Genomic DNA, 12,134 nt, shown 5'->3' on the forward strand with positions numbered 1-12,134 from the left:
TTCCTCCGGCTGCTCCGGTTTCCTCCCACTGTCCAAACATGTGCAGGGTTAGGTGGATTGGCCATGCTAAATTGCCCTGAGTGTCCAAAAGGTGAGGTGTGGTTACTGGGTTACGGGGATAGGGTGGAAGCTTGGGCTTAAGTAGGGTGCTCTTTCCAAGGGCTGGTGCAGACTCGATGGGCTGAATGGCCTCCTTCTGCAGTGTAAATTCTATGAACCCAGGCATTTAACCCTTACTGCACCAAATACATATAATACAACGTCTGAAATTCCTACATTAATCACAGTATATCCAGTTTTTTTTCTCTCTGCTGACTGGCTTATTATTCATGCCAGCCTGTGCACTGAAATGGAGGATTAACTAGCATTAAACAAATTATATGAAAGAATAATCACTCAGATTTTATCTCACAATAGAAGAAAGTAGATGTGCAATAGCTGCACGAATACTGACAACGTAAAAATAGAATTAGTTACCAATAAATGCACCTTTTCTTTCTGCGAAATATGTCATGTGACTTAAAGCAACAAGAAGCCTGTTTGATTTTTTTCCTTTTTGTTTCACGAAATTATATTAGAAAAACACTAATATTTAGCTGAATGCAGGAATTTTACAAAACAATCTTATTCTATGCTGTAACCAGCTGTCAAATGATATTTCTTCTTTCTTTACACAGATATCAATGAATGCAAGTCACAATCAAACAATTGTAGCCAAACTTGTAAAAATTCCCTTGGTAGTTTTGAATGTTTCTGTCAGTTTGGTTACCAATTGAATCAAGGAGACAAAAAAAGTTGTGATGGTGAGTTTTAATTTCACTGAAATATATGGAAAAGACAAATGTCACATAGTAATTTATGAGACAGTATATTTTTTGACATCAAACTGAACCTTAGTTTATTCTATGACTCAATTGTTCAATCTTAATCAGAGAATCTCTGATAAGAGTGTACTAGTATTTTTTCACTTGTGTGTCCCAAATTACTGTGTGGTCTAATAATCATTAAGGGAAGATATCTGATTTTTATATCATTTTTAATACTTCCCAATCTATGGGAATACATAGTCCCAGATATCCAAAGAAAGCTTTAAAATGCTGGGTAGTTTCACCAGCCATTTCTATATTGCAGTAATACCCATGTAGTAAGTATCAGCAAGTCAGTATATAACTCTTATTCAGATTAACAATCATAATTGCAGAGGACAAGTGATCAATACAATGAATGTCGAGTTGTCAAAATGCAATAGAAATACCTGAAATATTAAATGTTTTTAAGGAACAGTCTTTGTCAGTAATTATGATGCAAAACTCTAGAGATCTCTTTAGTAATACCATTTATATTTGATCAATGCCTGTTGCAATTAAAAGTCATTACATCAGTTAGTACAACTGACCAAAGCTTTCTCCACATTTTCATGCATTCCATGGGTAAAGTCATACATTTGATAATTGTAGCTCTTAACTATATGAAGACTTCTCTAAACTTACATTCAGTAAAAATAATATAGAAATCCTTTTTCACAGCTATTTTTGTCAGTAGTTAGCAAAGTTAGACTATACAAATTGGTACTCACAGGAATAACTCGTACAATTTGCCCTATACTAGCAATACTAAACTTACCCATAGGCAGAACCATTTTTATATGAATAAATTATTTTAACATTCCTGTTCAAAAGACACACCTTAAGTATTACATATGATATTTTAGTTTGAGTCATATTAAAAAGTGTGAAATGATGTTGCTATAAGATTGTTAATGTATCAAAAAGAATGGTGATTGGCATAACTTACAGAATATTTATGAATTTAGGAACTGAGTGTCAAAGCATAATGAAATCAGAGCATTTTTTGTGACATTTTCGTTTTACTAATTGATATTCATGAAATCACAAACAAATACTTTGAATATTCTTTGGAACAATTTTTTTGTTGTTTTAATTGTAAAAGATCTCCCTGTGTCAACAGAGGATGTCTCAATGCTAATAATTATTATTTATTGAATTTGTATAGTAATAAAGTTCCAGTATTTATCTGAATACAAGAATCTTATTGAGCAATCTTACTCTATTCTGCAAACAGGTGTCAAATTGTATCAATTCTTTTTCTCTTTACTCAGATGTCAATGAATGTGGTGATTCAGGATTAAACAATTGTGACCATATTTGTCAAAATACTCTTGGCAGTTATAATTGTTCATGCCAACTTGGTTATCTATTGGATAAAAGCGACCAAAGAAGTTGCCATGGTGAGTCTCAATTTCACTACAATGTATGGAAAAGATATAAACATCACATGCAACTTAATTTCACACTTCCCTGCTGACGGGTTTTGGGTGGACGGGGGTGGACGGGGGGGGTGGGGGGGGGGGTGATGGTAAAGAGTGAAATGGGATGAATGGGCTTTCCACTAGATTCCCACCTGGCACAAGCTTTGAGCAATTTTACATTGGGTGGGCAAGACCATGAATGGACCACTTGTCCTTACCCAATTGAGATTCTTCTCTGGAGATTATTGACCACTTAAGGTCCGTTTCCTGCTCAGCCTCAATTTTTAGGCTAGCGGGAGGATTTCCTGGGGAGGCCAAAAACACAAATCCCTGGGTGGGTAAGTAAAGGGTGATGATGTCTCAATCAGAAGCCCCCTTCTAACGTTTCAGGTGTTGCCTCTTTGTGGCTGCTGGACCGACCTCCCTTCTCTCCTGGCCTCTCCGCTGACACCTCCAGCCCTCATTATCCATACCCTCGGCCTTCCCTACCATTCCTGCCCTGAAATCCCAAAATCTAACCTTTCCACCCTGTCCAGGACTTAGGTTCCATTTTATCTTGAAGCTCCTTGTGGTGAATGTATAAGCACTAGTAATTCTCCAGTATACTGTGTTGCATGATGCCATGCCAATAACCTTGTGGGCTCCATCTATGGGCCACTGTGTGGCTTCACCCACAGGGGGAGATGTGGAGCATGTACAGGCTCCGCCCATGGCTCCACCCCTTATAGGAAGTATAAGAGCAGCTGACCTGTGGGACCGCCTTCAGTAATGTACCAGTCACAGGCAGGCAAAGTTGTAAGCTGATTAAAACCACTGTTTACTTCGACTGGAGTCTCCGAGTGAATTGATGGTCGTATCACTCCTTTTCTGCCCACTGCAGGCTCTGTCACTACAGAGACTGATTTGCTGGCAGTTCACTAAGGTGAGATTTTCACCGAAGTGAAATGGCTGATGGGCAGGCAGTGTTGGTGAGGAAAAGAGCAGAGGATGCTGGAAAAAATTAGCAGGTCTGCCAGCATCTATCAGGAGAGAAACCAGATATATTCCCCACCAACTCTTCAGATGGTGGAATAGGAAACCCTGACATCCAAAATATCTTGGTCACAGTAATTTGTGAATGACAGTGAATGGTTTTGACATCAAAACTGAAGGTTGTAATTGTTGGACTGGTTGGAAAAGAATACAGTGTGATGAAGGTTAGTTTATACACAGTAGGAATCAAAAGTAAAGTGAGAGCAGTTTGTTAAGTCCTTTTTTTCAGTACTTCAAGGTATGATTTCTCTAATTAAACTATGTTGAATAATAAACCTCCCAGAAAACAAAACACTTAAACTAGCCAAGAATTACTTCAATGTAACCGTTCTACCCAATAACACAGTTCCACATAATATTTGATCAAGGCGTTTTTATTGATTCGTATTGGTTAAAACTGAAGACAACACAAAGGCTATTGGTCCCATTTACCATACAATAAAATGGGAGGGATTTTCAGGCCCAGTCCCACCAAAGGCAACCCCAGGCAGCAGGTTCCCCGGTGGCATGGCTGCGCTACGCTAATAGCCATTGACCTCAACAGGAATGGAAAATGCTGCCAGCGGCCAACGGTGAGTTTCCTCTGACACTGGAAAACCCGCCGCAGGGGAATGCCGAAAATCCCAGCCTGTGACTCAGCAGATTTATCAAGCAAGTATTTCAAGCTGACACAATCATTACACATTTTAATCCCGATTCTGTGTGACTCATTGATCAACCATGATCTTATTGAATGGCGGTGCAGGCTCGAAGAAGGCCTACTCCTTTTCCTAGTTCTTATGTTCTTATTTCAGTCAGAATGGTAGGAGAGTTGCAAAAATTCACATCAGCATTATATGGAATGGCAAAGTTGGCTGGAGTTGTTGTAATTGGATACTATCTCGCAATATGTGTTGGAACTATTTTAGTATATTTGTATGGATGTCAAATGAGGACAAAATTAGATTCTATTCCTTTTCTTAAATATTTTTATTCTCCTCATTTTCAACATTTTCATCAAATAAACAATAAAAGAAAAAGAAACAAACACAAATACAATAACAATCCCCCAAACAAAATCAACACTCCACTCAATATACAGACCAGAACATCCACCCGTACATGCCAGGTAAAAAGAAAATGAAGTCAATCAGTAAACAGTGTAATCAAAAACAACAATAACCCTAACCTCCCCTTTCTCCCTCCCCCATAATGTTCGATGGCAACCAATTCTCAAAAGTGCATAATAAACAGTCCTCATGAATTGTGGAACCCTTCCTTCATCCCCCTCAAACTTCACCTTCTCAAGTGTCACAGGTTCAAGTAAATTCCCCCCCGCCAAGCTGAAGCACAGGGTGGGGAAAGGTGACCTCCACCCCAACAGGACCCCCCTCCGGGAAATCAGCGTGGCAAAGGATAAAACATCTGCCCCCACACCCGCCTGCAGCCCGGGCCGGTCCAACACCTCGAGAATGGCTTCTAGGGGCTCTGGTTCCAAGTTCACGTACACTACCCCCGAGATAACACTGAAAATCTCCCTCCTGTACATCTCCAGCTTTGGACAGGCCTAAAACATATGTACATGGTTTGTGAGGTTCCTCCAACAACGCTCACATGTGTTGTCCACTCCCTCAAAGAGTCAGCAACTCGCCCTTGTGAGGTAAACCCTATACACGACCTTCAACTGTATCAGCCCAAACCTTGCCTATGAGGTTGAGGCATTCACCCTCTGGAGCAACTCACACCACAAACAATCTTCCATAACCTCCCACAACTCTTTCTTGGCTTGGCTTTGTCCCCTCCATGGACACGCCGTCCTCCCCCAAATCCTCCCATTGATCGCTGACACCACCCCCTTCTCCATTCTCCCTGCTGTCAATACCTCTTCCAACAATGAGGCAGTCGCATTATCGGTAAGCTCTGAAAGTCCTTCCTAGCGAAGTCCCGGAGCTGCAAGTACCTAAACCCTTCCCCTTGCCCAAGTCCATATTTTTCTCTCAACTCTTGCAACCTCGCAAAACACCCCCCAGGAACTGGATTTTTAGTTTCCTGATCCCCCTCTCCTCCCATCTTGGAAACCTCCCGTCCAGCCTCCCTGGCTCAAACCTATGGTTCTCCCTAATCGGCATCTCCCCTGGCCTCAACTGCCTCCAATTCTTCTGTGTTGCCGCCACCATCGGACTCCCAGAGTATTTACCCGGGGCCATCGGGAGCTAGGCTGTTACCAACACCCTCAACCGTCAACCCTGACCCCCCTATACAGACGCTCCTCCATTCTAACCCAGTGAAACTCCTCCCAACCCCTTCAAACCCACTCCTCACCTTTTCAGCATTTGCCGCCCAATATTCATATCAATTCGGGAGACCTAACCCCCTCGCCTGCCATCCTCTCTGCAGGACCACCTTCCTAACCCAAGCTGCCTCCTCCCCCTAAGTAAACAAAGTGATCGACTTGTCCACTTACTTTGGCAAAAAGACAACAGAAATAAAAACAGAAATCACGGGAATACTTTCATTTTAATCGCCTGCACCCAACCTGGCTGTGACAGAGTGAGGCTATCCCACCTTGCCAATCCACTTTCACCCTTCCCACCAAGATAGTAAAAGTGTACCTACGGAGCCCTCCCTGCCCCCCGCCGCCTGCACCCCGAAATACCTGAAGTGGGTAAATGGCAGTCCTCCGACCCCCGCATCCTCTCCCGGCCAGGACACCACAAAATATTCACTCTTTTCCAGGTTTAATTTGTTTCCTTAAAAATACCCAAAATTTCGGAGAACACGTAGCACAGTGGTTAGCACTATTGCTTCACAATGCCAGAGTCCCAGGTTTGATTCTAGCTTGGGTCACTGCCTGTGCGAAGTCTGCACATTCTCCCCGGGTCTGCGTGGGTTTCCTCCGGGTGCTCCGGTTTCCTCCCACAAGTCCCGAAAAACGTGCTGTTGGGTAATTTGGACATTCTGAATTCTCCCTCCGTGTACCCTAACAGGCGGCGGGATGTGGCAACTAGGGGCTTTTCACAGTAACTTCATTGTAGTGTTAATGTAAGCCTACTTGTGACAATAAAGATTATTACTATTATGTTTCCCATCGACGCACTCAGCTCGGATACATATAACAATATATAACAATAAATCATCTGCTTACAGAGACTTTCCTACCACAGAGCTTCTTAAAGCGGTGGCTAAAGGCTCTATCGCTAATGCAAATAACAGAGGGGACACAGGACACTCCTGCCTGGTCCCCCGCTGCAGTGCAAAGTACTCGAAACTCATACTGTTTATGCAGATACTCGCACTCGGTTCCTCATATAATAGCTACTCTGTGAATCTCGGCCAGATCCCAAACCTCTCAAGAACCGCCATCAAATACCCCCATTCTACTCGATCAAATGTCTTTTCCCCGTCAGGTGCAACCACCACCTCCGTCACCTTTCCCTCAGTTCCCTCAGCCAGCGTCATGATTACATTTAATACCCTCCTAATCTTTGAGAATATCTGCCTTCCTTTCATGAAACCTGTCTCGTCCTCCTCTATCACCTTTGCTAAGGCCCCCTCCCATGAAGCTGCCAGTACCTTCGCCAGTATCTTTGTGACAACATTCTGTCGCAATATCAGCCTGTTCGACGCACACTTTGTCGGGTCCTTCTTTAACAGCAAGGAGATTTAAGCCTGCCCCAATGTTGTGCTGGCAACCTCTTCCCCATTGCTTCCTTAAATATTCCCACCAACAGCGGCGCAAATTTGACCTTAAATTTTTTGTGGTACTTCACTGGGAGCCCATCTACCCCTGCCACCTTCCCCGGTTGCATCCGCCCAATTACCTTCTTTGCCTCCTGTTCCCCCACCAACTGCTCCAGTGTGGCCCTGTCTTCCTCCTTCAACCTTGGATACTCAAATCCGTCCAGGAACTCCCGCATCCCCTGATCCTCCTCTGGTGGCTCCGACTGATGTGTTGGGTGCTCTGGATCCATGGAACACATACAGGCCACCAACACTTAAAATAGTACAACACTATTTTATTAAACTATAAACAGTTGAACATACTCTCACTGTGGGTTAACACGATGTTAGATTAACTAAAGACCTGTGCCTATCCTAACCAGTCTAATCACTCAGCGCATGGTGAGGGTCTGTGCTGTAAACTATACGCTCTTGTACTTCTGAAAGGCTGCATCCCGAATGAGCGGGAAAAGTGATGCCCTCTGTCTTTATAGTGAGTGTGCTCTAACTGGTGATTGGCTGCGGTGTTATGCATGTTGATTGGTCCTACTCTATGTCCATCAGTGTGTGTGTCTGCACCATGACACACTGGTGTATATTATGACACCGACCTATACAAATTTTCATAAAACTACTCAAACACCTTATTAATCTGATCTGGGGCCATCATGACGTTTCCCCTCCTATCCAGCACCTGGACAATTTCCCTCTCCGCCACCTCTCTCAGAAGTTGGGAAAGGTTCCAGCATTCTCCAGACACTCATAAATTGCTCCCCTCGCTCGCCTCAGTTGGCTTAATACCTTCCCCAAGGACAACCGATCAAAGCTAGCCTGTAGCTCCCTCCTTCTGCTCAAATGGGCCGGATTTGCATCCCCTGTGTACCTCCTGTCCACCTCCAACATCGCATCAATCAGCCTTTGACATTCTCCCCTCTCTTTATCCATCTTGGCCTTAAATAATATCACCTCCCCCCTTCAGGGCCTCTCATGCTACCGCATGTGATACTTCCCCCTGCCCTCTGGGCTTGACCTACCCCATCCCTTTGTTGCCATTAAACCTCTTCCCCGACCCCCTCCCCCCCAGAATCCCCTCATCTGCTTCCTCTCGAAAACACCTTATTCCCCCCCAATTTTCACATCTCCGAGCCCATTGAAACCTGTTCGACCAGGTTCCAATGGCTGCAGCCCCTCCCCCCACCACACTCCCGTTCACTAGCCAGCTTGAACTTACTGGTGTGGGGATCCCTGCCCAGGCTCTACTCCCCTCCAATCCCCTGCCCCCACATGGTCCCAGGAAAACAAAGATATTCCCTTCAAACAAACAAACCCAGTGTAAACACACAAACCCCAGAAAAACGTCATTGCATAAAATCCCAACCCCTACCTTATCCAAATGGGCAATTTCACCCCATTGAACACAAATAACAACATTAAATAAAAAATAGAACTATATCCAATCTTCCATCCCCCAGACCCTCAGTCCAAGACCAATCTTCAGTCCCATTTCTCACTTCTGCCCCAGTCCTTCTGCCTTCACAAACACCTCTGCCGCTTCCACAGTCACAAAATAAATGTCTTCAGAGGTGTAGGTCGCCCTCAACTCAGCTGGGTACACAACGCTAAACCGCACATCACTGTTCTACAGTGCAGTCTTCACTCGGCTGCCCATCTCCACAGTTAAGTCCTGGGATATACGTAAACTAGCTCCAACCCACTGCTCCTCCCGCTTTTGCTTTGCCCAACTCAGGACCTTTTCCTTCACGTGGTACCTATGGAAATAAATATTCACTGCATTTGGTGGCTCATTCACATTTGGTTTAGGCCTCAACGACCGATTAGCCTAATCCAGTTCGTACTGGGATCTTCCCCCTCCCCCAACAGCTCTGCAAAGACCTTGGTAAAGTATTCTGTTGGCCTCGGGCTCTCCACCCTTTCGCGCAGACCCACAATCCTCAACTATTGCTGCCTTGATCTGCTTTCCAGCTCTTCTATCTTGGCTCACTGATCTTTGTTGGCCTCCACCATCCTCTGCAGCTCCTCACCCATCGAGGTGAGCTAATCACTGTGTTGCGACAAGGCCTCTTCCACTCCCTTCAGTTTCTCACCCTGCTCCCGCACCTCAGCTGATGTTCTCGACACCGCCGCCTTCACCGGAGCAATCACCTCCTCCACCAGCACCTTCAATGCCTCCATCATCTCCTTCCTCATCACCTCCATGTGCTTTGCAAACTGTTTTTCAAATTGCAAAACCATGACCTTGGTCACCTTTTCTGCTGTGAAAAGTGCAGCCCCATCCAGCGACCCAGCCTCAGCCTTCTTTCCAGTTGCCGAGCTGACCTTTTCGCTCAACAGCGAACCTTCATTCTCGCCCTTCTTCACGGCGGCTTTCTTTTTGTTTTTGGACATCCTCCTCATTCCTTATGTCTTCCTGAACTTATTTAATGAAAAATTGTCCCTGGGACTGGGCATTAAATTCTAAAAAGTCAAGCCTCGAGCAGGAGCCACCCAACGTGCGACTTCCTCCGACATGCCGCCACTGGAAGTCCATTCGTTTCTATTCTGATGTCATGTTTCCTCTTGCCTCCTGGAGTCAAGTCTCTTGCCAATAACGAGCCTTGTGTGTGAATAGGCACATAGACCTTGTACTGGAGTGATCATTGCCTATATCATAGCAATTTTTTAATAATTAGGAACAGGACAAAAAAAAGTTGAAAATGAATAAGTTTTGTTTTAAATGTCATTATATTTTTCATATGTTGTAATTTCCCCCCAGATATCGATGAGTGCGCATCAAATCCATGCAATGGGAAAGGTTCCTGCATCAATACACAGGGTTCCTATAATTGTAAATGTGTAACTGGCTGGACTGGGAAAACATGTTTAGAAGGTAAGATATTCCATTGAGGAGACTGTGGATGGAATCATACTATGTTTTTTCAAAGTGACAAGCACAGACCGAAAACTGGCATCTTGTTGGTTTTCACCCCAGATCTTGAGACTCTTTAAAGAAAAAAATGAGTGGGAATGGGTTTATGTTGTTACTCTAGCGGGTCAGGACCTGATGGAGCCGGTAACAAACTCTACCGAGTTCAAGACACCGGGCGCGATTCTCCAACCCCCATGTCGGGTGGGAGAATCGCGGGAGTGCCGGGTGATTCCTGCCACGCCGCCTGGCACCCGCACGCGATTCTCCCAGCCCCCCCAAAATGGCGTGCCGAGTTTTACGACAGGCCGCTCAGAGAATCGCCACTCGCCGTTTCCAACGGTCAAGCGGCGATTCTCCGGCCTGGATGGGCCGAGCGGCCTGCCCAATCTGACCGGTTCACACCGACGCCAACCACACCTGGTCGCTGCCGACGTGAACAGCGCGCGAACGCTGTGTGTGCGATCTGTGGGAGGGGGGAGGGAGGATCGAGCACCAGGGGGGTGCTCAGTGGGGGTCTGGCCTGCGATTCGTGCCCACCGATCGGCGGGCCGCATCTCTGAAAGATGCACTCTTTTTCCTCCGCCGCCCTACAAGATCATTCCGACATGTCTTGCGGGGCGCCCGCGGGGAGGACGGCAACCGCGCATGCTTTACTTGCTTGGGTGCCCTTGGAGGGAGTTCTCACACTGAATCTCATTTTTAAAAAGCTGTTGTAAATCTTGCCGACGTGAGAAATAAATATTTTGTGAGTAGAGTGGGGGGGGGGGGGGGGGGGGGGGGGGGGGGGGGGGGGGGGGGGGGGGGGGGGGGGGGGGGGGTCATATTGCAGGGACATTCCTGTCCCTTGGGAGCACGAACTTGTGAGGTCTCCAGTGAGGAGCCGGGAAAATCGTGAAAAACAACCTCCAGATTTTCCACCCGTGTCACCGTTCTCTCTGATGGTGATCGCAGGCTGAAAATTACACCCTGTATATCAAATACAGATTTTCATATTTCTTTTCCCTTCCTCAGAGTAGAATTTTGGTTAAAAAAAACATTATGAAATACCTGCTGAAGATAACTTTCCACTTTTAACAATCTAACGCATGCAAAAGACTGTGGTTGGCCAGGCTGCACTTTTATTATGATATTTGTGGAAGAAAATTACAAATGAAATGTCAATTATAAATATTGCCTAACTCAGCAGACTCCAAGTCAAAGCTGACTCAATGGTGCATTGTTATCTTCTGCCCAATATCCAAATCGTGACTGATTTTGTGGTGTCGTTTTTACTTGATGTGGCTGAGTTTCCAGTCAGCTTTGAGCCCGGCATTTGAGGCTGCTCAGAGTGATTGATGGGCGAAATTTAAAGGTAGTGGCCACTTTAATAAAGTGGCTGCTCAAATTGGAACAACATGTTGCTTTTGCAAGTGCCTCTACTATTTGATTGCCACTCCCAAGATTACAACCCTCCCCCAATTGTTTCCTCTATAGAGGAACATATAGAACACAACGTGTACAAATACCATTATTATTGAGTCAATTGATAATCACATATAATACAGAATTTTACTTTTAAATAGTATTAGATTTGTGACATGGACACTAATTGTGACTTTTGTTTTTAGATGTCAATGAATGTTTGTCGAATCCATGTATGAATGGAACATGTTTGAACAGTCGAGGAAGTTACCAATGCCAATGTTACGGAGGCTTCACAGGAAGGAACTGTGAAACTAGTAAGCAGTACATTCTTAACTTTTTTAAAGACCATGGCCAAAATGTTCCAGCTTATCAAGCTGTCCTGCTGATGTGAATGGTGACACACGAGAGAACCAATGGTATGGGGCTGGAAATACCGGCCATCATGATTCAAGATCCTGCCATACAACAAGCATACTAAGAATTCAGCATTTGGGAACAATCCAGTGACAGTCAAATAAAATTATCTGCACTTGATATGCACATACAAACATATGAATCTCTTTAAAGTTCCGTGTGGAGTTTGCACATTCTCCCCGTCTGCTTGGGTCTCACCCTCACAACCCAAAAGATGTGCAGGGTAGGTGGATTGGCTATGCTAAATTGGCCCTTATTTAGAAAAAAAAATTGGGTACTTTAAATTTTTAAAAAAGATTTGACCGAGTTATAATTATGTTCCTTTTACTGTTTTTCATTGTATTGTCTTTTTCTATTGATGTAGAAACAAAACTAAGAATTTATTTTAGT

The 12,134-nt window shown here is 44.6% G+C and overlaps 1 protein-coding gene across 1 annotated transcript in view; it reads left to right on the forward strand.

Moving 5' to 3' along the window:
* The first annotated feature begins 737 nt into the window (after nucleotides 1-737).
* Nucleotides 738-12,134, forward strand: part of LOC119975648 (mucin-4-like) — a 185,636-nt gene continuing 174,239 nt past the window's right edge. The window contains exons 1-4 of the mRNA XM_038815430.1: nucleotides 738-803; nucleotides 2,120-2,248; nucleotides 9,774-9,887; nucleotides 11,534-11,644. Of these exons, the coding sequence (XP_038671358.1) occupies nucleotides 11,563-11,644 (82 nt within the window). The 5' untranslated portion in view covers nucleotides 738-803; nucleotides 2,120-2,248; nucleotides 9,774-9,887; nucleotides 11,534-11,562. The remainder of the gene's footprint in view (nucleotides 804-2,119; nucleotides 2,249-9,773; nucleotides 9,888-11,533; nucleotides 11,645-12,134) is intronic.

This window comes from Scyliorhinus canicula, chromosome 13 (assembly GCF_902713615.1).
Source record: "Scyliorhinus canicula chromosome 13, sScyCan1.1, whole genome shotgun sequence".
NCBI lineage: Eukaryota > Metazoa > Chordata > Chondrichthyes > Carcharhiniformes > Scyliorhinidae > Scyliorhinus > Scyliorhinus canicula.